A 27,728-nucleotide genomic window follows, 5' to 3' on the forward strand; every position below is an offset into this window, starting at 1 on the left:
CCCCAGGTTTTAGATTGAGTTCTAAAACTAAAACCATTCACTGAATACACTGAAGTTATAAACTTTATGAGGGTGCAATTATAGGTTACTTCCTTGTGGTATGTTCCTGAAGGCTGCGTTCTTTGCCGCCAGATCTTATGACTGATATTGTACTGTACTCTCTTTACACCTTTATAAGGTCCCCCCCCCCCCCTCTCTCTCTCTCTCTCTCTCTCTCTCTCTCTGTTTATTTTTCTTGGCAGAATTCCAAGTATTTTCTTCCTTCTCTCAATCCACAAATTGCATTCCCAGAGGCCCTCCCCCGATTCTGATTGTGTTGTTAGGCAACCTGAGATCTTGCGCTGACCTGACCAATCAGGAGCTTTGTTTGTTTTTAAATGTGAGTTTTCTCAATTTTTTTTAATTCTAGTTCTAAAAAACGTTTGCTTTTGCACCTATTTTTAGAACCTTTAGGACTGTGATGAAACACTAAATGCCCTCTTACAACGTGATTAAGGCAGAACTACTGTGATTATGTTAATGTGGTTATGCTCATAATTAGAGTAAACATAATCACAGTGGAGTGCGCATTTTACACACAAAGATACGGAGTAATCAGATTTTTCCCACTCTGACCAAAGTACACATGCGCTAATGATGGATGACGTGTTACATTCATGCACAGGTTTGAAAACATGAAACAGACAATTTGAACAAAGCCTAATTTTAATAGGTTCCAGCTGTCACCATACATGAAAGCTCTGTTGCTAGCTTTATTTGCATGATCCCATATCATTCATATGTGGGATATCATGTTGGCTTTAAGGTCCTATGAGGAGAAAAAAGCATTGAATGCCAGTTTAATAAGTTCTCAACGAACAGGTTACATTTGTTTAATTTTGAATATGCCATCAGTTTCCTATCAATCACATGCCACTAGATGGTGATAATAACAGTCATGGGCGAAGAGTGTGGCGAGAGCGAAAGCTGCTGTTGCTAGGTGATCCATCTGCATCTGTTCGTCATGTTACATGGCTGTTCATCACTAATGCTTGTGTGCGTTAATCTAGTAAATGACCACTTTTATTCTTCAGTAATATTTGTACTGATTGAGCTTATTTGCTAGTTTATACCATTGAATATAGAGGTATAGTACAGCAGTATATTTTTTAAAAGATTATCCATGATTTGTCTTGTATGCTATACGTGTTTGGAAAATATATCAGGAATAAGGTAAACCCGAGTACAAGGACGTGTGAATCATAATTGCACCTCAAAATTAAGAAAACTATTAAAGCACTCTAAAAAAAAATGCTTGTTTCAACACATGTTTGGGTCAAATATGAACAAATCCAATTGTTGGTTTAAAAATGCAATAAAAAATCCGTATTTGACCCAAACATGGGTTGAAACAACCCAGCATTTTTTAGAGTGAATAATAATTTTTTTTTTTTATTAGGTTAATGATTAAAAATGAAGGTTATTTTATGATCTTTTTCATTCTTAGGATTTTTAGCATTGTGGTATTTTTGTGACAATTAAGGACATTCTCTCATTATATTCTATATACCGTTTAAACTGTACAGTATTTACTTAGTATTCATTTATCCAGATTTAAAATAAATGTGTTAGAGAAATGGTAAGAATCACCATTGAAAATAATGGGAATGCATACAGTAATGAAAATTAATTATCATGCAAATATCATTCAAATGTTAATGAAAATCGGCATCATTTGCTTTATATAAAGCTTGAGTTGAGATTCTCATCAGCCTCAAGGCCTGACCTCTTTATGTTCTCAAAACAGCATCAATTCAAACTTCTTGTTGATTAGACCTTTAAAACAGAAAACCGTTCCATGCATCTCTTGACTTCTCGATCTTCACTTCTGCTTCTGCAGTTGTTAAATGTTTTATAGGTACAGTAACAAGCTTCTCAGATGTGGAGGATCCCATGTTAAAACTGCCCATGAAATGGTTAACCAGAACCCAGCCCCCGAGAGCTCTAATTACTCTCATCCAGTCCTGTAAGGAAGTGTGTTTGCAAAAGATTACAGGAGCCCTTCTTGACCGTGCATGTGAAGGGTTTCGTTCTGCGCCCTCATTTGAGAAACCATGGTCGGTTTATCAATCACCATGAAACACCTAAACACATTTAGATCCTGTTCCTTCTCGTCTGTCTTTGTTCTCTCCTCTGTCCCTGTTTCTACATCTCTGTCGATCTGCTGTCCCTCCCCCAGTCAGTCCGCCATGTTTCTGTCTCTTGTCTCATGCAGATGGTTCTTTGTTGAAGCCTCACAAAGGGGCTGAGGTCAGTGTGGCCTAAAACACACGCATAAACCCCATCACATCAACTTTAGCTGCTCCATGGCTCTCTGCTTGCATTGCCATTGATACTTTTGATCTTTGCTAAAGCTAGCATCAAGGTTTAAGCAAACTCTTGACCCTAACTAAACTTTGACGTGTAACTCGTTCTGCAGCGCTTGTGCTCAAAACATGTGTCTTGTTAAGGAGAGATGTGCTATTACTTTTCAAAATACCTGGACTGACATTGAAGGCTTGTCGAATAATCAGTCTTTAAGCCTCAACATGATAAAAAACTTTGCTGAATAGTCATCTGATTGATAGTTTATAGTAAGTAAAAGGCCTTTTGGTATAATTGTAAAAACGTCCACCTTCAGTTTGTGGTTCATGCGCCTTTTTGATGTGAAATCTTTATTGATATTTAGTAAACGTAAGAATAGCTTTAATATTATTAGTAATATTTCAAGATGAACACTTACCGGACTGAAGCTACTTAGAAAAATCATGTAATTAAGCTATTTTTCTACTTTTAAAAAAAGAAAAATGTATCAGGCATTCACTGCATTATATGTTTTGCCTCCCACAGTAAAAAGCTTTGATTATAAAACTAAGCATTTAAATATCATATTACTAAGACTAATATATAATAATATTTATATGAATTTTATGTGAATATCTAGCCTGTTATAAAGATTTGCATTACAAGCTTTCAATTTCATCTTACTTTTGGCATATTTTTGCTCAGTTTGAGTGTTTTCCTCCTCGAGTATGAGCTCCATATTCTTCTATATCATAGTATATGAGCAATAAAGCCTGATTCATAAAATATGATTACCAAAAAACACACAGGCAAACTTTTTAAAATGTTTTTTTCTAAATCTTAAAAAAAAAGATTTTCTATTATTTCATATGTCAGGTTAAAAGACCTTTTTCATAAATAGTTTCATGTTCATCTGACCCCAATCAGACAAATTTAGAGACTATATAATATATAAGACATTGAAACTGATATTTTAAAGATATTGTTTATATAAGACTTGAAACTTTTCTTGTGGTCAAACTCAGATTGACAGATTTTTTTTTTAGATGGGCTATTTATATCTTGATATGCTTTCTTAAAAACAGTGTTCGCTGGAAGCTAAAAAAAAACAATGATGTCTGGATGAATAAGAGGATTTTCTGTGAACATTTTACCATGCAAAAATAGGGACAACTGACTAGTGAGGTTAGGCAAACAAACCCCATTTACATATTTCTTCAGAAAATGTAAATATCTAGTTTATCTGTTGTAGCAAAGGGTACAGTATGGATTGATGAAATGATTTGATATTGTATGTACAGTATGTGATGTTTGCACACTAGGCAATAACTTCTGAGCGGCTCTGACTGTGTATAAAGACTTCTTTGTCCTCAAAAAACGAATGTGTATATGGCAGCTCTTGTGGGTTGCATTTAGGATTAGCTCAACACTGCGTCTGCCAGGGTTTCTCTGGAAAACTACATGTTTCAGTGAGCAAATCCTGCAGTTTGCAGATAATTTAATTGGTAAAGTACGGTTGTCTCTTTGTATGTTTGAACTTGCATCCATCCCAAATCAAATCCAATGGGAAAAATGTCAGCTGCAGCTTAAAGAAGGAAATGCTAATTTGCCATCTGGATTATTGGCCATTTGTTTAATTCCCTTGTGCAAGATCATCTGCTGCAAAAGAAGCAGATCGGCAAGGATGAAAGCTCACTGGTTACTTCTCAAATAATGACATTGAAGGATGCAGAAACTGGATAACTGTTACCACACTAATAAGCGTTTAACAAACATTAGGCATCCACATCATGTAGGAACATGCCGACTTGGTTCCAGACCACCTTCATTTTGACGACGACCTGCTAAGACCTGCAGACCGCTGGAAACTGTCCACCGAGGAGTGGCTTCGCTGATGAGATCACCCTCCTGAATCTGGGTGAAGCTCAGCCTCATCTAAGTGATCATCACAGGTAAGGAGGAATTAGATGGGAGGGATTTGCTTAGAAGACCCTCCCTGCGCTGAAAGAATGGAAATTTCCACTAGAGCAAGTAATGAAGTCTTGGTTATTATGCAGTAGAACTGGTAAAACTGCATCTTTCATTCAGATTGAAATCAATTACTTAAACGCTATTGGTCAAAAGTTTGGATTTTTTTAATGTTTTTGAAAAAAGTATCTTCTGCTCACCAAGTCTGAATTTATTTAATTGAAAATACAGTAAAAGTAGTAATAATGTGAAATATATATATATATTATTTTTCTGTCTGAATATATTTTAAAATGTAATTTATTCCTGTGATCAAAGCTGAATTTTCAGCATCATTACTCCAGTCTTCAGTGTCACATGATCCTTCAGAAATCATTCTAATATGATGATTTGCTGCTCAAGAAATATTTCTGATTGTTATTATCAATGTTGAAAAGAGTTTTGCTGTTTCATGTTTTTGTGGAATCCTTGATGCATTTTTTCAGGATTCTTTGATGAATAGAAAGTTTAAAAGAACAGCATTTATTTGAAATAGAATTTTTTTGAAACATTATAAATGTCTGTATTTTCACTTTTAATCAATTCAATGCATCCTTGTTAAATAAAAGTAAAAATAATCTTGTTAAATAATCTTTCTTACCCCAGTTCCAAATTTTAGTTTATCACAGTTTACACAAAAATATTAAGCAGAAAAACTTCAACTTTGATTATATTAATAAATATTTTAATAAATCAGCAATGATTTCTGAAGGATCATGTGACACTGAAGACTGGAGAAATGATGCTGAAAATTCAGCTTTGATCAGAGGAATAAATTACATTTTAAAATAGATTCACATAGAAAACAGTTATATTAAATTCTAATAATATTTCACAGTATTACTGCTACTGTATGTTTCAAACATTTTTCAGCCTTGGTGAGCAGAAGAGACTAATTTCATACACATTAAAAAAAAAAAAATCTTTATTAATCCAACGGTTTAGTCATTTGAACAGCACCGAACCCATTTATCATGTAACTCATATTGTGCACTGCATGAATGATTCCATGTAGGTTCTTGTAGAAAGGTGTGCTATTATATTCAGACTATATGATTTAGCCTAACAGGCAATCAAATGTGTATACACACACACAAAAAAACCATTACCTTAACTGCCCTTGCTCTGTAATTCATTCATCTACATCTTGTAGTCTTTGTTATGTTAACTGCCAGACCAGTGGACACACTTACCGGGGGAACCCAGCATGCCTCATTGAGTGTCACTATTCAGGACGGGGGGCAAATTGGCCACATTCCACAGCATCATGCCCTATTAAAGCCTGTGCTTGGATAGAGGACACAAAGGACTGACCCTGGAGTTTTACTGTGTGCACACAGAGGCTGAGCGAGAGATGCAAATAAAATTTGCTGGACTGAAATTTGAAAGTGATTGTAACTGATTTATGCAGATTATTTGATTCATTAAAAGTGTGTGCTGAAAGTTCACAACGTTTAGTTTCCAACAAACTTGTCAATGTTCAAATATCTGCATACTGAAAAAATGCATTGGTTTGAATTGTTCAGATGCAAATCTGACCATAATGCTCTTTTGGTCCTTTGTGCTTTGCTGATTTTCACCAGGTACACGCACAGGCATGAGAAAGCATTTCAGAGTGTTAAGGGTTACCGCTGTTCAAGACAAAAGCACACAGTTGGAGCACAGAGCCCTCCCTTGGATTCTTCCAATTACGGTGACCTTTTCTTCCCTAATCCTGACCCCTGATCTTTGACAAACCCCTCCTCAAACATCCCCAAAGCCCTGAAATTCCAAGGGTCAGGTTGCAGCCTTTTGTCTCGAAAAAATTCAGGTGCATCTGCAAATTACTTCCCTCACTGACCTAAAGGGGAAGTCATGAACTCTGCGTTTAGAGACAGGAACCACAGACAAATGGGGTTTTCTGAGGTTACTGTGGAACCTGGAGTTTGATCATGTGCAACTGGCATTTCTGACTCAATAAAACCGGATAATTTGCTAACAACTATCGCTGTAAAAGTCGGTACTTATAAGCGATTTCTGCGAAACGCTGTTGATATTTAAAATAACCAAAACAAACACGGCCCTATATCCAAAAGGATCACTTAGTAATAGTAGTGCATCAGATAATAAAATGCCATTCCCAAACCATATTATATCTAACATAGTGAAAAGGAATATTCAAATAAATAAAATGTAGGCAGGACTTGATTTTATTCATCTGGAATCAATTGTATTGTGAAAAGTGAGCAATGCCAGAAGGTTTTAGAGCGGTTGAAACGTAAGAGAGGTTTGTGACGTCATCTAAAGGAAAGTCGTTTTAGAGGCGGAGCATTTATTTTTTATTTTTTGGAATGACATGCACTGAGTAAATGTGCAATAAGATCATAAACATGCTTTAAGATTGGGTGGATTTTGATTTCAACATGGATTTGACTAAAAACCGAGAAAGAACTGCATAAGAAAGAAAGAAAGAAAGAAAGAAAGAAAGAAAGAAAGAAAGAAAGAAAGAAAGTTACCAAAGTAACCATTCACATTGCATGAAAGAAAATGTGAGGATTAGAGGAACATGTTGGCTCTTTTCTTCTTCTTCTTCCCATCTCTGGTTATTCCGAGGCTTTCCTTCATCAAAGCGCAAACTAAAAACCAGCAGGCAATCATTGGAATTGTTCCAGTATCCATGGAAACAAATCTAGCTCGTGGGCAGGCTGTGGGTATTCTAGAAGGAGGGAAAAAAAAAACTACAGGAAATGACCTAACAAAGACTCTCTCCTCTCCGATTGCTCCCATTTTCCAGTTAGGGAATGAGTAATGCTTGGACAAGAAGTGTTTTCTTAAAAAAAAAAAAAAGGAAAATCGTCTGTTACTTGTCTGGATTTGTACGGCAGACACAGCGTGGGCTTCCAGCAGCAGACGGCTGTTTCGGTGTGTGCTACATATGGTCTTCATTTCCCCCAATGAAAGAGCCTCTCTGTGCATGTGTTCCACTGAGTTTACGTCCAAGCGCGAACGAGGCCTTTATGAGATTGAATTAATTTTCTGTCCATCTTAAGAGTCTCCACCCACTCTGACAAACTGCCAAAATCCAAATCAATCCAAACACAAGCCCTTAAAACCTCCTCAGATTAAAAATGCATGTAACACTTTCATGTCTAGGGCTAATTACATCTACCTCTCAATGTCAAGACTTTTGATAGTTGTACAGCTCTGTTTTGACAGGATTAATGTTCTGAGAGGCATTGCAGTTATTATAAAAATGTTTATTTCATGTATGCATGCAGATGGGATTATGATCTGGGATTAGTGCTTGGATGCAGATGTACATTTATTTCATTTAATTTTTTTATTTCACCGAGTGCAACATGGATCAACATGATTGTTGATCCTGGAACAACATTCCAATCAACCAATCAGATTTGAGGGACAAGTTTATGTCAATTTTAGGCTTACAACCGGGGTTACGTGCTTCTACATCAGTGTTATTCACCATCATTTCTTCTCTGATTTTAGAGATAAGTTGTAGGTAGGGTTAGATTTAGGGGAAAGGATAGGGACAACATTTTTGGACAGGAATATTGTTCCAGGATCAACAAAATTTGGTGATCCAGGATCATGTCTTACTGAACTTTGCTTTGCTTGCACCAAGATCTGCTCAACCAATGGCATGAGTTTGTGGCAGGACTATCATTATTTCTGACCAATGGCATGGAGAGTGGTGCATCAAATGAAATTATTGATATTTTTACATTTTCAATTTACTTTGGATGGGATAACAGTTACAGACTGTTATTTTAGAGCTTTTTTTAGAAGATTTCCACACAACATGAAAATAAGTATTCAACAAAGGTCAAAATCAATGAGAAGTATTTTGAAAATGTTATATCAGCAAAATATTAGAGGTTAGTTTTCATTGAAGAAAAGCAGTATACTTTGTGTAATTTTTGTGTGTGCCAAAGTTGTAAAAATAAAATAAAAAATGACATGTTCTGATATAGTAAAATCACAAAGTTTACTTCTGTAAAACCTCACCTCCTTATGGAAAGCTTCTCTGAATGAAGCAGTCTCTGATTAAATGACTGTTTTCAGCTTCTAATTTACATTGGAGCCAAAGCTGAGGTTTAAATCAGTGGTCTAGTGCATAATACTCCATCTGATAAAACAAAGACTACATGCTGACCCCTCACACAGCACACCATAGGCCCACACCATCTGTGACCACCAAGTGGGCTTTGTTACCACGGTACGGCAGATCTGATGAGATTCAAATGGGGAGGGGGTCTTTATCTCTGTGTGTTCAAAAGAAAACCCTGATAAAAGTTCTGCCTCTATGGACATTTTCAACTTAAACTGTCTGAAGAAAGAGAAAAATATGATTTCTAGTTCAGTATACTTACTCCTTTTGAGGAATTACAGATGTGAGGCAGGGTTTGACTCGTTTGACCCCTTGAAAGGGGAACGTTATTAACCACAACCGAAATCTGTTCCTTGTGCAACAGGTACTTTTCCTGTAACGGAGAAGCAAGATGACTGTGTGGCTTATCTGTTAAGCAATATCAGTTGGTTATCTGTGCTGAGATGTTTGATGGTGTGGAATAGTCATGTTAGCATCTTAGTGTGACTTCTCATTATGAATGAAACAGCTGCCTGGTGCGTCTCCATCTGGGACACAATGGCCTCTGAATACAACATGCTAATGAAACTGTGGCTGTAAACAAAGCCCCCAAAGAAGCTTGAATTCATCTATGCAAGCTTGAAGGCAGGTTCCAACCACACAAAACAACTATCAAGAGATGACGTTGAAAGAAAGGTCAAGGAAAATAGAAACAGATTTGTGCAGTTTGCAAAGAGAATGGGAAATAATGACAAACCAACACAAAATATAACTTCAAAATACACCATAGGAAGAAAAAGGTTAATTAACTTACAAATTAATTAGGCCTATATTATTGAGACACTTTATTTTTTTTAGTTTACGAACTGCATAAACACTTTGCACTCTCTTTAAATTTATATAGAGAATGGGCCCCTAAAATAAGGAACCAAAACAACAATGGTGCCAGAAATATCCTGACCTCGCACTCATCATTTCAGTTAAAATAATCTGTTACTATAAACGGCCAACTATAATCCAATGAATTACATTGTTATTTTTGGGGAGAAATTGTATTTATTTATAGGCCTATGCAAATGCAGCCTATACTATAGAGTATTTTTCACATTTCTTAATTGATATTGACGCATTTCTTATATCTCTAGGCTGGTCAAAAAACAAGAAAAGAGACAGATTCTTGAAATATGATATATATTTGTTTTGGTAATGCCACTGGTGCATGATGTTTTCCTCTGTATGTATTTATAATGTTACATTTTCTCTCTCTCTCTCTCTCTCTTATTTTATTTGTGAACCAACCTTTACAAGGCGATTTAATGTAATTTCATTCCTATAGTTCTATATGTTCGGTCTTTTCTATCTGTTTATTGTTTGATACATTATAACAATAATAAAAAGTCCATTTCGACACTTAAAACAGTATTTTTAAAAGACCGGGTAAAGGGTAAAATTAAATATTCCACCAATAAGACAAGACGGGCGCATTACAAGTAGTACGAACGAAGGGGCGGGACTTTATGAAACAATTGACAGTGGCTTCTCCAATCAAATCGAAGAAAAGGATTTACGTTGCTACGCCTCTGTCCAATCAGATGTCAGTGATGTTGCAGCTGCGCTCGACGCGCCTTTCAGTTCTCAGGTTCTGGCAGTTTTGATTCACTCTTCCTCCTCACGTCTGACCGTCTCCTACCTCATCCCACCACTTCTAACGCTTTTTTTCGGACATTTTCTTTAAAACATCTCTATAAACCACCATGGCTGATACCGCTGTTGACACGACCACCACCACCGAGGTCACCGCAAAGGTAAGTTACCTTAGAAACCGATGTATTTGAGAAAAGTGGGTTTGTATGGAAATTAAAACAGAGAAAAAGGCTAAAAAACCTCGGGGGTTTATCAGCGGCAAATGTTGTTCTCAATGAGAAAATGTTAAATTAGTATAATTCGACCACTAGCATCATATTTTCCGTTTATTCGTGTTTCGCGCGGTGTCGTATTTAAATTAACGGTTAAAAGAAGAACCACTACGGACGTTTAATTCAAGAATAAGTCGTACAAAATAAGGTAAACCTCTATGAGGGAAAATTTCGACATATATTCCCATATGTAATCATATCCAATTAACGTTAAGTGTGGGGTTTCGGGGGTGTGGGGGTGAATTTGTGAACCATCTGCCAGTTTTTTTTTTCTTTCTTTCTTTGAAATGTTGGTGTGTGTGTGCAAAGTCAAGTCTCTTGATCTCTGCCGCGCGAATAGGCGGGAATATCGCCGCCGCGTGCTGTAAAACGCTCGCGCCTCCCGCCCCCAGTCTCTTGAGCACGTTGTCTTGGCGCGCGCTCTGCCTCCTTTTGTTTCCAGCTCGGCGCGTGTGCGCGCATGCGCGTGCACGATAGTTACCGGGAAATAAAGGGGGCAATGGGGCAAGACGGCGCGAAATAACCTCAAGTGACCTCGACATGTGTGTCCAAACAATAGATTTAATTCACGAAGGCATGAACTTAAACTGATTGTCTTTATATAATATACCTAATTTGGTATCGTTTTCAGAGAAAGAACACAGACAATGTTACAAAAAAAAAAAATCCCCCACTTTCTGTAGTTCACGTTGAGTTTCCGTTATGACAACGTGGTATATGTGTTAAATTAAAATAAATGAAAGGTAAATCATATAAAATGATGGCATAGTTTCTAAAAGTGTATTTAAAACCAAAAACCTGAGGTGGTTTTCATGACCCTGGTGTTGGTTTGCCATTTAATGTATTTTAACAGGCAGTCAGCCAGCTGGTGTGTGTGGTCTGTGCCTCATCTGTGTGTGTGGGTGGGGAAGTAACTCACGGAAAACAAACTTTCCCCTTTACTACCATGAAAAACGTGTATGCTATCAATGTGAAATAAGCACACGCTGCATTGTTTATGTAGTCTGAGGGGGTTTATTTATTAACTGATAAACTTCTGCTTTATTTCAGGACCTGAAAGAAAAAAAAGAGGTGGTTGAAGAGGCGGCAGAGGCTGTGAAGGAAAACGGCAGCGAAGACGCACCTGCCAATGGAAATGGAACAGTAAGCGTTGAGTATTTCCCAGCAGGCCTTGTGGCTTTTGTCCCCTAGTACCCGCTCGCCGCGCAGGTGTTGAAGGGCCCCCTCCCCCTCGTTCATCACACTGCTCTTTGTTTAGGGTTCGAGAAATGACATGCATGCATCTTATGAGAAAACAGCTTTGAGGCTGGTTACTTACTTAACTGGCCTTCCCACAAACTTTGGAAATTATCGTAATGATACTTAATCGTTGACTTTGTTCATAAATCCCCAAGTCATCTGGTGACATGACAAACTTGGTATCGGTTTCACTCACAGTGTTTTCTCTCTTTAGACTACTAATGGTGCTTCACATAAAGAAGAGGAAACCCATGAGGACGAAGAGGGTGGGGATGATGAGGAGGGTGAGTTTGACTTATAAACTGTGTGCATTTTTTTCACCATTACTGAATTTACTAGTGCAAAAACTGATTGACACACTTTTTGGTTGTCAACAGCAGGAGAGGCAGAGGAGGAGGAGGAGGAGAAAGAGAACGGTGCTGAGAAAGAGGCAGACGAACATCCCGTGAAACGTCCAGCAGAAGAGGAGGTGGGTTTGAGTTTCAATCCACACATGGTCACGAACCCTCATATTTCCAGCACGTCTAATAATTCCTTTTCTGCTTTTTCAGGAGGCAGTGGAAACAAAGAAACAGAAGACAGAGGAGAACGGCGGCTCCACAGAGGCTGAAGTCAAAGCTTAAAGTTCTCGCTGCCCTTCAGTAGCTCTGTCTGTATGGTCAGTTCGACCTAGTAGAGTTTGTGCTTTTTTGTATATTTCACAGACATTCCTTTGCCGCTACAAGATCTTCTTCTTATTTTTTTTTTATTGCACTGAGGCCCATAACATCATCATGACCCTGTCCCCTTTTGTAAGACCTTATTTATTGGCGTAGGACCAACATTAGAAAAACCTGTATTAAAATAAGCGATGGACAGTTTATTTTAGCACACGTTTAACAAGCACACATTCTACTCTGTTATTTGACCAGCGGATGTACACGCAAGCAACTGAAAGCATGAGGTTCTTGTCATTTTCATGGGTGACATTTTTCTGATCCACTAAAGACCAAAGATGAGTTTTAAGCAGGGGCTAATAGACAATGTTTAACCTGGTTGTGCTGCTAGAAGTTAATCCCTCGCTTTAGCAGATCAGTTAACATAACAGATGGCTCATATGAATGAGAGGGTTCCCTTAGTCAACGCATCGCCCGTCCGCCCCCTTTTCTGAACGGCGTCTAACATGTTAATTAACCCCTTTTTAAATCTTGAAGGTCTTTTGTTCCATATGCATTTAAAAGGATTATATCTTTCTATCCTTATGTACAGTTTTGGGGGTTTTTGTTTTTTCATTGTGTTTTATATGGGAAGTGCAGAATGAAAACAATCTATAACAGAACTGTATGCTGGTACTGGTGTTCTTTCAGTCCTTCAAGCAAAACCTTTTTTTATTATTGTGTTTTGGTTGCTTTTTTGACCACTGCTTTGTATAGTTTGGTTCAGGATTATAAATAAAATAAAAAAACAGTCTTGTCTTTTTAAAAAAAAAACGAGTGCCTCTTGGGTCTTTTTTGGCGTTGCGTTGGGGGGTTGCAAAACATTTTACGAGCCGCTTAAAACGAGATTGAACATACACCAAGTATTTGAAAGAGGATTGACTCTTTGCTGCTGAAATATACTCTTGGTAAAATCTAAAAGTAGCTCCTCACACAATGACTAGTTACTAGGATTTTCATTGGTTCGAGCTGGTTTGATCATACGGCGCCCCCTGCTGGTTAAAGCCTTAAACATGTTTTTACTAGAAACTACACCAGTCAATCTGCAGCACAAAACCTTCGTCCTGTGACAGTTTAATTCGCAGAGCATTTACCTGTACACTGCCACTTATTTACATCATTTCGTTAAAGGAAGATACCATATCTGTACATGCTTGTGTAGATTAGGCAAAAAAATGTCATCTCGTTCAGTTCTTTATTCGTCGCTTCTTGATTTGCTTGCTACCTGGTGAACATGAGTTTTTATTTTTTTTAAAAGTATGAAGTGTCGCGTGTATTGCAAAGCAAAACAGACAAAACATTAAAAGATGCTTGGCAATACAGGCGCACATCTCTGAGCGCTCTGGTGGAGAGTCCGGATTTGATGTCCAGATTTGTTGTAGTCACCAAACAATACATTTGTCTTGTTCTTCCGCACAGGGCCTGTTTCCGATCACTCACGCCTCAGCCTCAACGTCCGCTCAGCCTGATAATGACAAGAACGACGGTCATTACAACGATCACGCCAGACCACAGGAAAGCAGGCATGAGAGCGTGCGTTCCATGACATGGCTCAGTAGGGGGAACCATAAATACGTAATTTATGTTTTTCTTATAAATATGTCATTGGAGCGTCCACCGGTGTCAAGCTACGAGCCATGTTACAGTATGGCAAACATGCGAAAGGAATATTGCTACTGTGTAAGGATGCGTGTAGTAGGTAGCTAGTGTTCAAGCTTAATCACTTTAAAAACAGTATATGCAAACCAATAACCAATAGACACACACATTCTCTGTTTTACTGTCGTACAGTTCGAAACAGAGGCCTACAGTAAGGCATCAATGCGGCTTTACATGCAAACAAACCGAACATCTTCACAGTTCATGTGGACAGGATACATTTGCTTTGGACATGTGAGAGGGGTTTACTTTTATTAAAAGCAATGAGCTTTAACAATTAGCTGACCAAAAACAATATAAAGAGAGCTTTGGCTTCCTCCTTTATGAGGAATCGACAGTAAAAAAACAAAAACATTTGATATATGTACAAGCCAGATGAAAGTAGTCAGGCATCACATGTTCACAAACACACTTTCTCTCATACACACACTACTCAAGCTCGCCGTCATGCAGTCACCGTCGCAGCATGCTTGCGTTAAGAGATCTGAGTGAGATGCATAGTCGAAAACGCTCTTTTTCCCTCTCTCACATCTCCAGCACTGCGTTCGTGAGGCGTAATGTGAGCAAGCGCAGAGTCTGAGCTGTTCGTTTGTGTCGACGGGGTCCAAAATTAACTTTTTACCATGTTTGCCAACGGCTGTTGACCACTTCTGCACAATGTATATACAACAGTGGGTCCAAAAGTCTGCATTATTTTTTACAATCTTTTCTAATTTAAAACAATTAGCTAAATTTGAGTGATATTTACTTGAAATATTTATCTCAGTAAACTTTGGTTTGTCTATTTGCATGACAGCGGCACTTTAGATTATTTTATGGAAGCCCATTTACGCCACATAAGAAAAAAAAAATCATGCTTTGGTAAATCATAATAATGAGATCAAAAGTCGCAATTTTGACATACTAAATCGAAATTATGACTTAAAAAGTCAAAATTGTGATATGTAATTTCGATTATTTTAAGTCATAATTTCGACTCAGTATGTATTTTTTTCCCCTTTTTGTCATAATTTTTACTCTTTGTCACAATTTCGACTTTAAATCATAATTTCGATTTTTAATCATAATGTCATAATTTCGACTGGCAATTTTGTAATTTTTTTATCTTAATTATGACTTTTTAAGTGCACAACACTTTTGTTCGGTATGTCGGTATGATTTCGACTGTTTATGTCAATTTCAACTTTTCAAGTCAATCATTTTGACTTTTCATCACATAATTTCATGTTCAATTTCAATTTTATGTCATTTAAATTTTTTATCTCATCATAACTATGATTTACCAGAGCATGACTTTATTTTCTTATGTGGCGGCAATGGGCTTCCATATGATTTGAAACAAAACCAGATGATCATGTTTTTCAGAATAATTTGAAAATGGCATAATTTACTGTAATACAATTACCTAATTTATTTACACCTAGAAATTAGAAATATTCAATAATACTTATTCTTTATTTTTATGTGTAAAAAAAAAAAAAAAAACTTCAGTGTGGTCTCAAACTGAAGGACCCTAATGTATGTATATTTTTTGTACTTAAAAAAAAAAAAAAATTATCCCTTACATATTTGTGTCATATATGAAAATTGTTACAAAAACACCATGGTTCTGTTTGTTTTGGTGAAATTTGTAGGTTTTTCAAAAAAAAAAACCCTTTGGCTTCCTATAAATATCTGATGGTAAGTTCTCCACGTTTACCCTAAAAGTCGTTTGAAGATGCACAACAGCCCTTGATCTTTTATTTAGAGGAGCTGCTGGAATTTCTTTGCTTTGATTCTTGGATATCAAAGAGCGTTCTTACATCATGATTTACGATATGTTGCAAATCAAGAAAGCTGGTAACTCGTGTGGTGCTGATGGAGTGTTAATTTTGGACCCGGTGTGAGAGAGCGGATCTAAATGTGCACCAGTAGTGGCTGGGTCTCACTCTGGGGAGGCTCACCCTCGGGTGCTGGCAGATGGTACACCACACACAGTGAGGAGTACAGGCACCCCACAAATGACATCAGACTCGAAAAGTACATCACGCCCTGGGCCCCGCCCACCAGTGATGTCAGAGGGCCCATCGCCACGGAAACCAGGATTTGAGCCAGGAAGTACTGGCAGCTGAGCAGGGAGATGTCCACCCCCATACCTCGCCTGGTCCCGTCCTCGGATGAGCCGCAGAACTGCGAGAACAACACGTGAGATCGATCACAACTGAAGTCACACTGTCTGCACTCACACAGATGAAAACATTTAGTACTGCAACTTTGAGAAGTTTAATACAAGGTAAACTCAATCACAACTGACATTAAAGTCGTCATGAAATCAAAATTGACCCTATTTACTTTGTTAGCGCATTTTACTAGTCTTGTAGTGCACAATGAATCCGTGCAAGTTAATAACATGTTTGTCGGCTTGGGTTGAAAACGCTTACCACTGCCCTCAAACCTCAAACTTTAACCCTCGATTAGTGAAAACAAAGAAGAAAAGCATCTTCTGTATTGTACTTACAATGGAGTCTATAGGGCGAAAGATTACAGAGGGTTTAAAAGCAGAAATGTGTGTTAAAGCACTTACAATAACTCTCCCATGAGCTGTAAAGTTGTATCAAATCTTTGTTTTATGTGTTGCAAACATATTATTACAAATAGTTATGTTATATCCCTAGTATTTAGAATCCTTGTGCGTAAAAAGTTACATGTCCACTATAAATGTAACGATTCTATATTGTTTTGCACAAACATGGTTAGTAAGCAATGTGGTCACTAGTCTCATGTTAACACAAATAATGCGTCATCTTGATGCAACACTTTTGAAATCGTGTGTATTTTAATGTTTATACTGATAAGGCTCTTATGGTATTTCTTATGTGTGCTGTTTGAGCTGTAAAGATGTATAACATTTTTAATGTCATATGTTGCCAAAATATTATTGTAAATAGTTGAGTTATATCCCTATTTTCCCTATTATATCGCTATTTGGTATCCTTGTGCGTATTGTCTAAAAGTTACTGTTCACTTTAGTTGTGAAAGGACAGATTTTGCACAGACAGCAATTTTGTCACTAGTCTCATAATGTTGAAACTTGATGCTATACTTTCAAAATAATGTGTATTTCAATTTTATACTGATAGCGTTCACCATAGACTTGCAAATGCATTCCCATAAACATAATTTTGGTTGCACAGACGAGGCTTAAGTCTAGTCCCAGACTTAAATGCATGTTTGAGCTGTTTCAACTGAAGGCAACTTGCACTGTTATATCTTAAAATTTGTCACTGCCATTGTTTTGTCTCATGATGTACACCAGTAATGTTTTTTTTTTAATGCACGTTTATAAAAGCTACTTAATGTCCTAATTTAACTAAAACCTAATCCTGGCTTAATCTAAAACCAGTCTGTGAAACTGAACTGTGAAACCAGTTGCATAAACTTCTTAGACTAGTCTTACAAGTTAGTCATAATTTTGTCTTCAAGACTGGTTCTTCAACGTTTGGTTACACTTTATTTTACAGTGTCCTTGTTACATATGTTACATGTACTTACCATAGTAATAACAGTAAATTATGCATAATTAACCCTCAACCAAATCCTAATCCTACCCTAACCCTATAGTAAGTACATGTAGTTGCTTAATATTACTCAGTACTTAAATATATAATTACGCTGTAACAATGACACCTTAACCCCTTAACGCCCACTGTCGCGAATTTGCAACAAACCCCTTCCATTCAGACTGCAGGCGAGATAGCGTGTGTTTTCCCCCAATGCCTGTTTGTGCACATTCGATACATACCTAGGAACATTTTGCACGCACTGGTTTCTCGTAGGAGCGGTCGGAGTGGGAACTACTTCCGGTTCACCGAAGCTAATATTTTGGTTTGCAAAATCCGCATATCAAGGGCGCAGATGTGGAGAAATTGCCCAAAATGAGTTAAGTTGTGCTAAGATAAAAATATGTACCAGCTTATTGATTGCTTCTATAGCTATGTTATTCATATAGACTTCATGTGACGAATATTTTTTACGTACTTTGTAGATTTCTGTTTGTAGCAAATTTGCGACATTGGTCCATAACGGCTGGATTGGGCTAATGGCTACATATTATAATAATGCTGTATTTAGATGGTTTCAGCCAAAAAAAATTTTTTTTTTTTTTTCACAAAAAATAGCATGTTAGGATATAACACTATAAGAATATATAATGTATGCACTGGAGAAACAAGGAAAGAGTTAAACAGAGTGTAACATGGAATGTATAAAAACTACTGTCAATGTTAGGGAGTAGGAGAGTGTTTTGTTTCTTGCTGTTGTCAAGATTCATTAATTTGTCAATTAAAGTTTATAAGTTCTAACAACTTTGTGCCATGAATAAAATCTACATACCTGAGATGGGAAAATGTGTTTTATTAATTTTACCATTTTGTAAAAAATATTACCCTAAATGCCCGTTGTCGCAAATTTGCAACATACCAAAATTTCTATTTATTTGTTGTGCAAAAGTGAAATTGATAATCTCAACATTATTTACCATCTACTTAAAGGCAAAAACACACATAATTTTTTTTTTATATACAGCTATATAAATTCAAATAAACGTGTAAATGTAACTGAACAGAGTAATATTAATTAACTACATGTACTTACTATAGAGTTAGGGTTATAGTCAGGGTTTGGTTTAGTGTTAGTTACTTGTGATTTTGAATAATTTACTGTTATTACTATGGTAAGTACATGTAGTAACGTATAACTACATCACCTTAAAATAAAGTGTCACCTTGGTCTAATTTGAAACTGAAAAGACTGATTAGCCCAAACTAATTTCTAGTTGGTCAGACTAGTTCTTAAGACACAGTTTTAACTTAGCGGCTATGTTTATGCTACTGGCCCCAGGCCTTTGTGTGTTTTTTTTAAACATCTAATTAAAGCAACACTAAGGAACTTTTCCTCTGCGGTCCCCCTACAGGTTGGAAGCGGAATTGTCCATTACCGCTGTCATAAATCATTTAGCCTACTGTCGCACGCACAACCACTGTTTATCCAGCACCGGCTGAACGATGTCCACAGACAAGGTAGAGTATGTTGCATGTTTTTATGAAAGTATGATGTATTGCCACATCAGAAACGAAGAAAAACTAAATAATGACTATTGTAACGCTTGCCGTAAAGCTAGTCAAATTTGTAGTTTTCTTCTGTCTCATTAGAACTACAGAAACACGACCCGATCTGGCAATCTTTCATAGTGCGGTTATAGCAGATAAAGGACCGCAAAGCGGAGGCATAAGTGCCTTTCACCCTGTTACCACTGAAACGATTTTGGAAACATTATTTTAAGGTAAAAAATGTTACATAGTGTTGCTTTAAAGTGTGTTTCTGTGTCGCAGATGAACTTCCTCTCACCTGCGGGCTCTGGTAATATTCACAGAGCAGAGAGTAAGGCAGCGTACAGAGAGAAGAGAAGAGCACTCCGTAGGTGACGCAGAGAGACAGCAGCACGTACAGGTTCGTGGAGAGAGTGGCCAGTCCTGTGCCCAAACCAAAGGCCAGATAGGCAAAGAAATACAGCGAACGCAATGAGAAGCGCTCCTCCAGCTTCTCCAGAATGGCTGCGAGAGGAAAAGAGGAAAAAAGAAAGGGATGCTAATACACACTAGTCTTTGTGCATGGTCAAGTTGTACAGAATCACTCTCACTTTCACCAACCTGAATAAAAAGCAGCACTGAATGCATAGATGCACATCCCCCAGCAGCCCATGGTGACGCCAGAGTTGTAGCGCTTGTACTCCTCTGAATCGTGGTGAGCCTTTGGGTCTCCGCCAAACACAACCTCCCCCATGAAGTCAGTGTAGAAGAGCAGCATCCCCTCAAACGACAGCCAACCTGAGGATCATGTTTCAGTCCAAGTTGATGATGGATGATGAAATAGTTGCACATAACCACTTTTAAAAACACTCACACTTATCATTCACAAAGTCCTGGGGCCTTTGTGTTTTTAAAATGATTACCTATAAATGTATAGCACTCCCAGATCCATTTAATACATCTTACCATATTTAAATCCATTCCCTAAAATCAGTGTTATTTTAGCATTATTTATCCGCTCTAATAGTATTTATTGATAATTTTGTATTATATATATATATATATATATATATATTTTTTTTTTTTTTTTATATTAAATAAAAAGATATACTTTATATTTACATTTATTTGAATTTATTAATTTGTTATTAGTCTTTTTATTTATTAGTTTTTTGTTTCAATATTTCTATTTAACTTTAATTCATTTTTATTTCAGTTTTAGGTTTAGTAGGTTTAGTACTTTAACTTAAACTTGTTTTTTTTTCCCAGTTAGTTGCCTTTTTTTTCCTTTCTTTTTTTTAGTATTTTTTTTTTTAAATCTAATTGCAAGGTTTTTCATCATATATTTAAATTTCACTTCAGCTTTATTTCAATTAACTTTTATTGTACATCAAAAATTACTTTAATAGTTTTTAATTAACAATTACAAAGCTATATTCAGCAGATTTCCCTCCCAAATCAGTGCAAAAAAATCCAATATTTAATCAGCTGTCTGTGCTAACACTTTAGTCTGTTATCAAAATCTTAATGTCAGTGCTAATTATATATATATATATATATATAAAAATGCATATAAAATATGAGCCTCAGACATTTTGTATATGGCTAATAAGATTGAAAACCTATAGTACCCAGGAAATGGTTGGTGCACAGGCTTCGTAAACACGGAGGCATCCTGCAGATGGCGGTACAGAGCAGCAGGATTGACATCTCAGAGTCTGCTCCTTCATGGCTGCCACTGAGGTCACTGTCATAGCGCATGCCATTCAGCAGTATATTCGCCACCTTGGGAAAAGATAAAAGCATGCTAAAGTTCAATGCCAAGTTGCATACATGCAATATGCATAGTCAAACCACTGACCTGTTGACTGAAAGTGACCGTGCGTCTACGACCGTTGTCCAAGCCACCGCTTTGAGTCACGATCGGGTCCTCTACTAAGGCCAGACTCTGAGGACGCTTCAGTATCCCTGAGGAACTGCCTCTCTGTGACCCCGACGCCTCATTAGGCTCCGCGGGTTCAATGGCTTGATTTTGCTCATTCGCTTGCAAGGCTTCACTCGCCTGCAACTCTCCGTTAGGCTGCGAGTGTGTGTTTTGCTGTGAAACCTCATTTGCACCCGGTGTCTCACTCTGCCCTTGAGGAGGAGGCGTTTCTCCCGGTGGCTCTGGCTCTAATGGCTGAGGAGTCTGCTGTCCCGTGTAGCATTCAATCAATACTCGGTCTATGTAGGAGGTGCCTAAGGAGGAAGCGAACTCATTAATGCCTGTGAGCGAGTTGTCCCGACTGATGAAGCTGCCGTATTTGGGGGTCAGAGGACTGAGAGGGGAGATGGGGCTGGTGAGGCCTGCGTAGAGGCGTGCGTTAGCGCTGTTCGAGCGACCCAGTGGATCCTGGTAGCGGTAATTGGAGAACTGGCTGTTATATAGGGCTTCTTCTTCGTCCTCTTCGTCCTGCTCGACAGCAGCTCCAGGAGGAGGCGGGGGGGAGGGCGGAAGAGGGAGGTTGGGGCTCTTCAGGTTTTGGCCGCTTCTGGTTTGAGGCTGGGATTTGGGGAGAGTTCGCTCAGGGATACTTGTGAGGGTCATGGCCGTGGTGGCGGCGAGGGTGATGCTGGTGAACAGGTATATGACCCGGAGCTGGCCACCTATTGACCTTCCGAACTCAGTCTTGTCCCAGTTAATGCCACCCACAATGTAACCAAAGCCGCCTCCAAGGCCTGAGGTAAATGAAAGATGCAATAGTTGAATGAAAGAATAGAAGTGAAATGATAGATGCAATAGTTATGTGATTCAGTGCTGTTATTGTTAAATAAAACTAAAACTGTGCATATCATTTTGTGTAATGTAAATAAAGCTAAAATAAAATAAAAGGTACCACTTTATTCTACAGTACATGTACTTATCATAGTAATAACAGTAAATTATTACATGCAACTAACCCTCAACCTAATCCTACCCTAACCCTATAGTAAGTAAATGTTGTTAATTAATATTACTCAGTACTTAAACATATTATTACACTGTAACAATGACACCTTAAAATAAAGTGTAACCAAAAAAATATAAATGTTAGATGAAAAACTCACAACTAACTGAAATAAGTGTTAAATAAACTAAACTAAATAAAACTAAAACTAAATAAAATACACATAAAATATACAAAATGCAAATAATAAAATGACGACTTAAACTAAAATTAAAAATATAAAAATAAAAGGTAATTCACAATACTAAATACTATATCCTGTGTAAATTATACTAAAATAACACTTCTTTTCAAGGAATTGATTTAAATATGGTCAATTAAAATGTGTTAATGAGAACTATATTTTTATAAGTAACTGAAAACATGGTAAAATTAACCAACTGAAGTAAATAAGTTATGGTTGAAGTACTAAAATGACTAAAACTAAAATTGCTATAAAAATAAATTAAAGCTAAATAGAAGTATTTAAAAAACTAATAAAATGACAAAAACACATCAAAGTTACTAAAAATAAAACTACAATTAAACTGAACATAAAAGCTAATTCACAATATTAATAAACACTATATTAATATATAAATAGTACAGATTTTCAAGGAAATTATTTAAATTATGGGACAATGTGTTAAATGAACCTGGGAGAACTATACTTTTACAGGTAAATGAAAACATAGTCAAATTAGCCTAAATAAATAATAATAAAAAAGGCCTCAGGGCATATACAACTTTGTTAAAAATGACAAAAGCACATAACACAATTACTAAGACTTAAACTAAAATTAAAATATAAATATATAAATAAAAATGTAAATATGAAAATAAAAGCCAATTCAAAATATTAATAAATACAATAGTAGTATATAAATATGGCTAATTATATTGGTTTGAGAAAAAGAGAAAAAAATGCTTTAAATGAATAAGTCGCCATAATTAATCTCAAAGTTTTCCTCTAACCTGCCAGAAGAGCATGTATATTTAGGCCTCGGTCTTGGTCCTCTGGGCTACACACATCCATCATGTACGCATGACTGGGGTTGTCAGCTGAGTCCGCGCTGAAGTCCATCAGAACCACACCACACACCGTCAGCACGATGCCCCACTTGTGATCCAGGGTTGTGTCCGCCAGCGCTGAGCCAATGTCCCGTCCATTCAGCACCAGTGTCAGACCCAGCAGAGCCCCTGCAAACACAACCACAGAACATTACGACCAACTTCTCTAAATAAGAATGCAAGTTCACTGAAAAACTGTAAAAAAAGATAGAAATAGATGCTTGATTTGAGCAAATAGTGAAGTTTGCAATAGCTAAATTCATTACTGCTTACCTATTGCCAGGGCAAAAATAAAAGGTCTCCTGCGGCCAAAGCGAGACGTACATCGGTCACTCCATGCTCCAAGAATTGGTTGCAGAAGGAATCCTGAAAATCATAAAAGACAATAAAAAAAAATGGTATATGTAACAGAGGCCAGTTAATAAGAGCTGGAGGTTAGGTGTCTTGCTCAAAGGCACCTCAGTCATAAAAATGTATATGCTAAATATTTATGTTGCAATATAAACATATGAAAAACGGAAAAGAAATGTTGCCTTGGCAAACCAACTGAAATAAATATTTACTGAAGCTGAAATAAAAATATAAGTTGAAGTATTAAAATGACAAAGATTTAAAATAAAGCTAAATGCAATTTAAAAAAAAAAAAAAGGACAAAAGCTCATAATAAAATTAGGAACATTTGAAAAATGAAAATATAAAAATAAAAATATTAATAAATACTATAATTATAGATCAATAATACTAAATGTTGGCTGCAATTGCAACATAGAAGCAGCAAAAAATAAAATAAAAAATATGTTGCATGTTAAATATATATGTTGCAATATAAATATTAAATGAAAAACTTAAACTTAATCTTTTATTTTTGTTGAAAAAATACTATGATATAGTAAAAATAAAAATATGCATTGGCATACTAACTGAAATAAATATTTACTGAAGCTGAAATTATTTTTTAAATAAACTAAAAAAACTAAAATAAAAATAAATTAAAGCTAATACAATTATTAAATTTTTTTTTTATAAAAATGACAAAAGCACATCAGAAAAAACTACACATAAAAATAAAAGACAATTTAAACTATTAATAAATACTATAATAATATACAGATAATACTAAATGGTGGCTGCAACTGCAATAGAAGTGGCTAAAAAAATAGGCCTATGTTGCATGTTAAATATATATGTTCCTTTTCAGGATATCCAGCTCATTCTTTTCAATATAATGAAAGTGAATGCTTTCACAAAGTAATCCATGTGTTCTTCTAAAGGCATATAATCGCTTTGTGCGAGGAACAGACCCACAAACTTGGCATCTGCTCTAGCTTGTGTACGTTCAGGAGAAAAGTATAGATTTCTGAGTCTGATTTGTGAACGAAGTAGTAGAATATTCTCTATGAATGATTAATTCACAAATCTGACTGATCCAGTATTTGAAAGAACCTCAATGATCATCTGAGACTGCTTGCATAAGAATAGATTTAAAGTTAGAAGTTAGTCGTTTAATTTTTTATTTAAGATTGCACATAAATAAAAGTAGATTGGATCCGAGGCTGATTACCCCTCGACTCGTTTTAAACACAGTGGCTGTTTATGCAAATGGCCTTACATTTCTGTCTGTTTTTTTTTTATACAAAGATATTACATGGCTTCAGAGGCCTTTGAATATGAATATTTGAATTTCATATACTACTTTTATGTACATTTATGCATTTAGCAGATGCTTTTTTTAACCAGTGACTAATTTATAAATTTGTGGGAATGGAACCCATGACCCTGGTGTTGTTCGCAGCATGATCTACTGTTTAATCTACAGGAACATTTATCATTTGCCTTATTTTTTAAGCTTTACAGTCGAAAGTCTACGAGGACATTCAAAAATGCCTCCTTTTATATTCCGCAGCAGAATCATTTGTTTGAATTCATCCTTTAAAGGCCCACTAAAGAGCCTTGGAGCGCACAGCTTTGTACGATGCGTTGACGTAATTTACCCTGAAACAGGAAGCTAAGGCGGGACATACTGAATGGCTCCTCCCCCTTTTCAAATAGCCAATAGCGTTTCGTTTACCTCTTGACAGCACCATGGAAGCGAATCCGAGCGCTGATGATACGTTGGATTCAATAGTAGAGGTTTGAATAAATTCCATTTCATTCTTAACCAACGTACAGTTGGAAAACGGAATAAAACTCGAGAGTTTGAGCAACCGAACGGTCGCTTTGGCCAGGTGGTATTTACAGCATAGGGGGCGGAGCTTTAGATTCTAGAGAGCATTTGATTGGACAGAAGCTGAAGTCCGCGATGATGTCATACAAATCCGTGATCCATTTTAGCGGAAGTGAGAGACTGTAAGTTTTGAATGCTTATATCTCCTAAATGCGAATTTTGTTATTGTTTTGGAACAAACCAGATATTCATAACATTAAAGCTACACTGTGTAATATTTTAAGTTGATTTTTAGCAAAAAACACTTTGTTCTTTCAAAATTATACGTTCTCATTAATGTGTAATCACTTCAACCAACTAATCAAGTATTCTCGTAAGCGTAGAATCTGCCGTTTAAAATACATACGAGCGAGTCGCTCGAATGGCGGCAGCCATGTTGCGCATCCATCTTGAAAAAATATTAGCCAAAGAGGGACATACCTGGAAATTCAAGCTTCGCCTTTCGCGTTTTGACACTCAGTGGCACCGTGACGAATGAGAGGGGGAGATTACTCGCGACTGCCGGCAGATTTGAAATAATACGGCCACCGTAGGAGTTAAAATGCTCTCAGAATGGAAGGGGCTAGAAAGTATTATTCAGTTGGTAGTCATAAACAATTTCACCGCTAGATGGGAGTAAATCCTACACAGTGTAGCTTTAAGGCTAACATATTCATACTAAAAGCTAAAAAACGTACATTTTGATGATTTCAGGGGGGCTTTAATACCTACTTACCTAAGATTGGACTGATGAACCACACAAGACTGTAGAACTGGTCGGGCAGCCCCATCTGAAGTAGCACAGGAGTAACATACGCCGTTTCCATCGCGTAGCTGAACTCGATACCAAACAAGATGGATCCATTGAAGAGAAGCTCGGGGAAAGTGCGTCTCGGAGGCAGTTCGCTGAGGTCGAGCTGTTCCAGGGGACACGGGGTGTTCGGCGGCGGAGGAGGAGACGGTCTGATCAGTTTCCGGCGCTTCGGGTGCCTCTGGAAGTTATTGGCTCTGTGACTGAGGTGCCGTGTGGTGGACGCCGGGAAGCTGGACGTCTTGGACAGAGTGGGTCTCCATGAGCCATCCTGGGCAGTCCCAAACTTCCCCCCCACAGGACTGGACAACAGGGGGTCGCTCGAGGTGCCCATTCCAGGAGATGACATTCTGCTCAAACTGCAAGAGGGAAAAATAGAAGCGTTGATGCAAATTTCAAAAGACATGGAAAAGCAATCCATCACCGCTCTCAGATGCACAGAGCGCTCTTAGGTCATGGTGACATTGAGGTAGGACAAGATAAACAGCACAATTACATAAAGCCATGCCGGAAAGCATCACAACAGGGGGTTCGTGCATCAAATCAGCAGAAAAGTATTGTGATGAATGAAGCGCCATTGCTTCAAGGTGGTCAGTGATATAGATGACACTTCCCTCGTGCACACGACGCACTGCAACCAATGCGCAGATCCAGAGTGTGAAGATGCGCAGTGCACATGTGGTCTCTCTTCATAGCTGAGGAAGCAAAACGCATAACGGCAGCCTTCTGAGAAACGCACCAGGCGTGACTAAAAAGAGCAAGATCCTCGACTAATAGAAATGTTTAATAGGCTAATAATGGATGACAAAGAGGATGCTTGGAGAGCAAAGCAGCTGCACTTCAGTGGTGCACTATTAATCACCTCAATCATTTGATTTCAAGGTAAAGATTATACAATCGACTCCTCCACTCGTTTGTTCTTTGTGAGAGGCGTGCACATGGAAATATTACCTTTATCCGGGATGCTCTTCATGCATTACTGGTGGTTTGCAAACAGCAGACGGAACGGCAAATCATGTTGACGCGGCTGTTTAACGTTTCTTCCTCTTTCGTCCTTTCTGGCGCAGTCATTTCTCTGCTTTTATCGTGCTCCTCCGGTCTTCCCCTGTTCTCTCATCTCTCCTCGGCTGAGGCTCGGCTCTCCCCCGTGACGTCACGGCATCGCCCCTCCCGCGCAAATCTGCAGCATCAGCATCAACTGAAAACTGACACCTGTCTAAAACACTTCAAACTCTTAAAGGGACTTCACCCAAAAATGACCTTCAAGTTGTTTCAAGTTGCTGAGCAGGGGAGCGCGGGGCACAACGTAACGCGGGGTTAGTTGTAACACACTTGTTTTAAATACTTCCACACATGCTAGCATGACGAAACTTGGTGTATTTACTAGTTGCCGCCAAAAAAAGACATATCCATAGACATTTATTAAACCATAGCAAAAGTAAATTTCTTAAGTTAATTTTTCATCTCTGTTTTTTGTGTTTATTTAAAATTAGACAAATCTGATATTATTTTAATCTCCAATATGTTTTTTAACAGTTGAGATAGTTCTTTAATGCTTCGCTAACTAGCAGAAGACACTAGCCGGGTTTAAATCCCAGTTGTGCAGGTGGGGCATGTTGTCACACTGCGTTACAATGTGCCCCTATTAGAAATATGCTATTATATTCTATACTTTTATTAATTCTA

The 27,728-nt window shown here is 37.4% G+C and overlaps 2 protein-coding genes across 5 annotated transcripts; one reads left to right on the top strand and one right to left on the bottom strand.

The window, feature by feature from the left end:
- Positions 1-10,006: 10,006 nt before the first annotated feature.
- On the top strand, positions 10,007-13,040 carry LOC311073999 (uncharacterized protein). 2 transcript variants are annotated; one of them, XM_084100183.1, is made up of 5 exons: positions 10,007-10,221; positions 11,383-11,475; positions 11,786-11,855; positions 11,949-12,040; positions 12,123-13,040. In XM_084100183.1, the coding sequence occupies exons 1-5, from the start codon at positions 10,171-10,173 to the stop codon at positions 12,192-12,194; spliced, it is 378 nt and encodes a 125-aa protein (XP_083956309.1). In that variant the 5' UTR covers positions 10,007-10,170; the 3' UTR covers positions 12,195-13,040. The 2 variants fall into 2 exon arrangements, with proteins under 2 accessions (XP_083956309.1, XP_083956310.1); XM_084100184.1 differs by having other exon boundaries at positions 11,952-12,040.
- A 272-nt stretch (positions 13,041-13,312) lies between these two features.
- Positions 13,313-27,183, bottom strand: slc45a1 (solute carrier family 45 member 1). Of its 3 annotated transcripts, XM_084100180.1 has the most exons (10): positions 26,994-27,183; positions 25,968-26,401; positions 23,302-23,394; positions 22,933-23,157; positions 20,853-21,709; positions 20,623-20,776; positions 19,613-19,789; positions 19,311-19,516; positions 15,869-16,094; positions 13,313-13,731 (listed from the first exon to the last, which is right to left on the bottom strand). In XM_084100180.1, the coding sequence occupies exons 2-10, from the start codon at positions 26,389-26,391 to the stop codon at positions 13,727-13,729; spliced, it is 2,367 nt and encodes a 788-aa protein (XP_083956306.1). In that variant the 5' UTR covers positions 26,392-26,401; positions 26,994-27,183; the 3' UTR covers positions 13,313-13,726. The 3 variants fall into 3 exon arrangements, with proteins under 3 accessions (XP_083956306.1, XP_083956304.1, XP_083956305.1); XM_084100178.1 differs by lacking the exon at positions 13,313-13,731 and having other exon boundaries at positions 15,674-16,094; XM_084100179.1 differs by lacking the exons at positions 13,313-13,731; positions 26,994-27,183 and adding an exon at positions 26,539-26,661 and having other exon boundaries at positions 15,674-16,094.
- Between the last annotated feature and the right edge of the window lie 545 nt (positions 27,184-27,728).

Source organism: Abramis brama, assembly GCF_963993115.1.
Source record: "Abramis brama genome assembly, chromosome: 23".
NCBI lineage: Eukaryota > Metazoa > Chordata > Actinopteri > Cypriniformes > Leuciscidae > Abramis > Abramis brama.

What these genes read in the sequence shown, in the direction of transcription:
- LOC311073999 (XM_084100183.1), top strand. Translation starts at nt 10,171, where the DNA reads ATGGCTGATACCGCTGTTGACACGACCACCACCACCGAGGTCACCGCA. An exon ending in GGGTGGGGATGATGAGGAGG is followed by an intron (nt 11,856 to 11,948) that starts GTGAGTTTGACT and finishes GGTTGTCAACAG; the next exon opens with CAGGAGAGGCAGAGGAGGAG. An exon ending in AACGTCCAGCAGAAGAGGAG is followed by an intron (nt 12,041 to 12,122) that starts GTGGGTTTGAGT and finishes CTGCTTTTTCAG; the next exon opens with GAGGCAGTGGAAACAAAGAA.
- slc45a1 (XM_084100178.1), bottom strand. Translation starts at nt 26,391, where the DNA reads ATGTCATCTCCTGGAATGGGCACCTCGAGCGACCCCCTGTTGTCCAGT. An exon ending in GTTCATCAGTCCAATCTTAG is followed by an intron (nt 23,395 to 25,967) that starts GTAAGTAGGTAT and finishes TATGATTTTCAG; the next exon opens with GATTCCTTCTGCAACCAATT. An exon ending in CGGTCACTTTCAGTCAACAG is followed by an intron (nt 20,777 to 20,852) that starts GTCAGTGGTTTG and finishes TCTTTTCCCAAG; the next exon opens with GTGGCGAATATACTGCTGAA.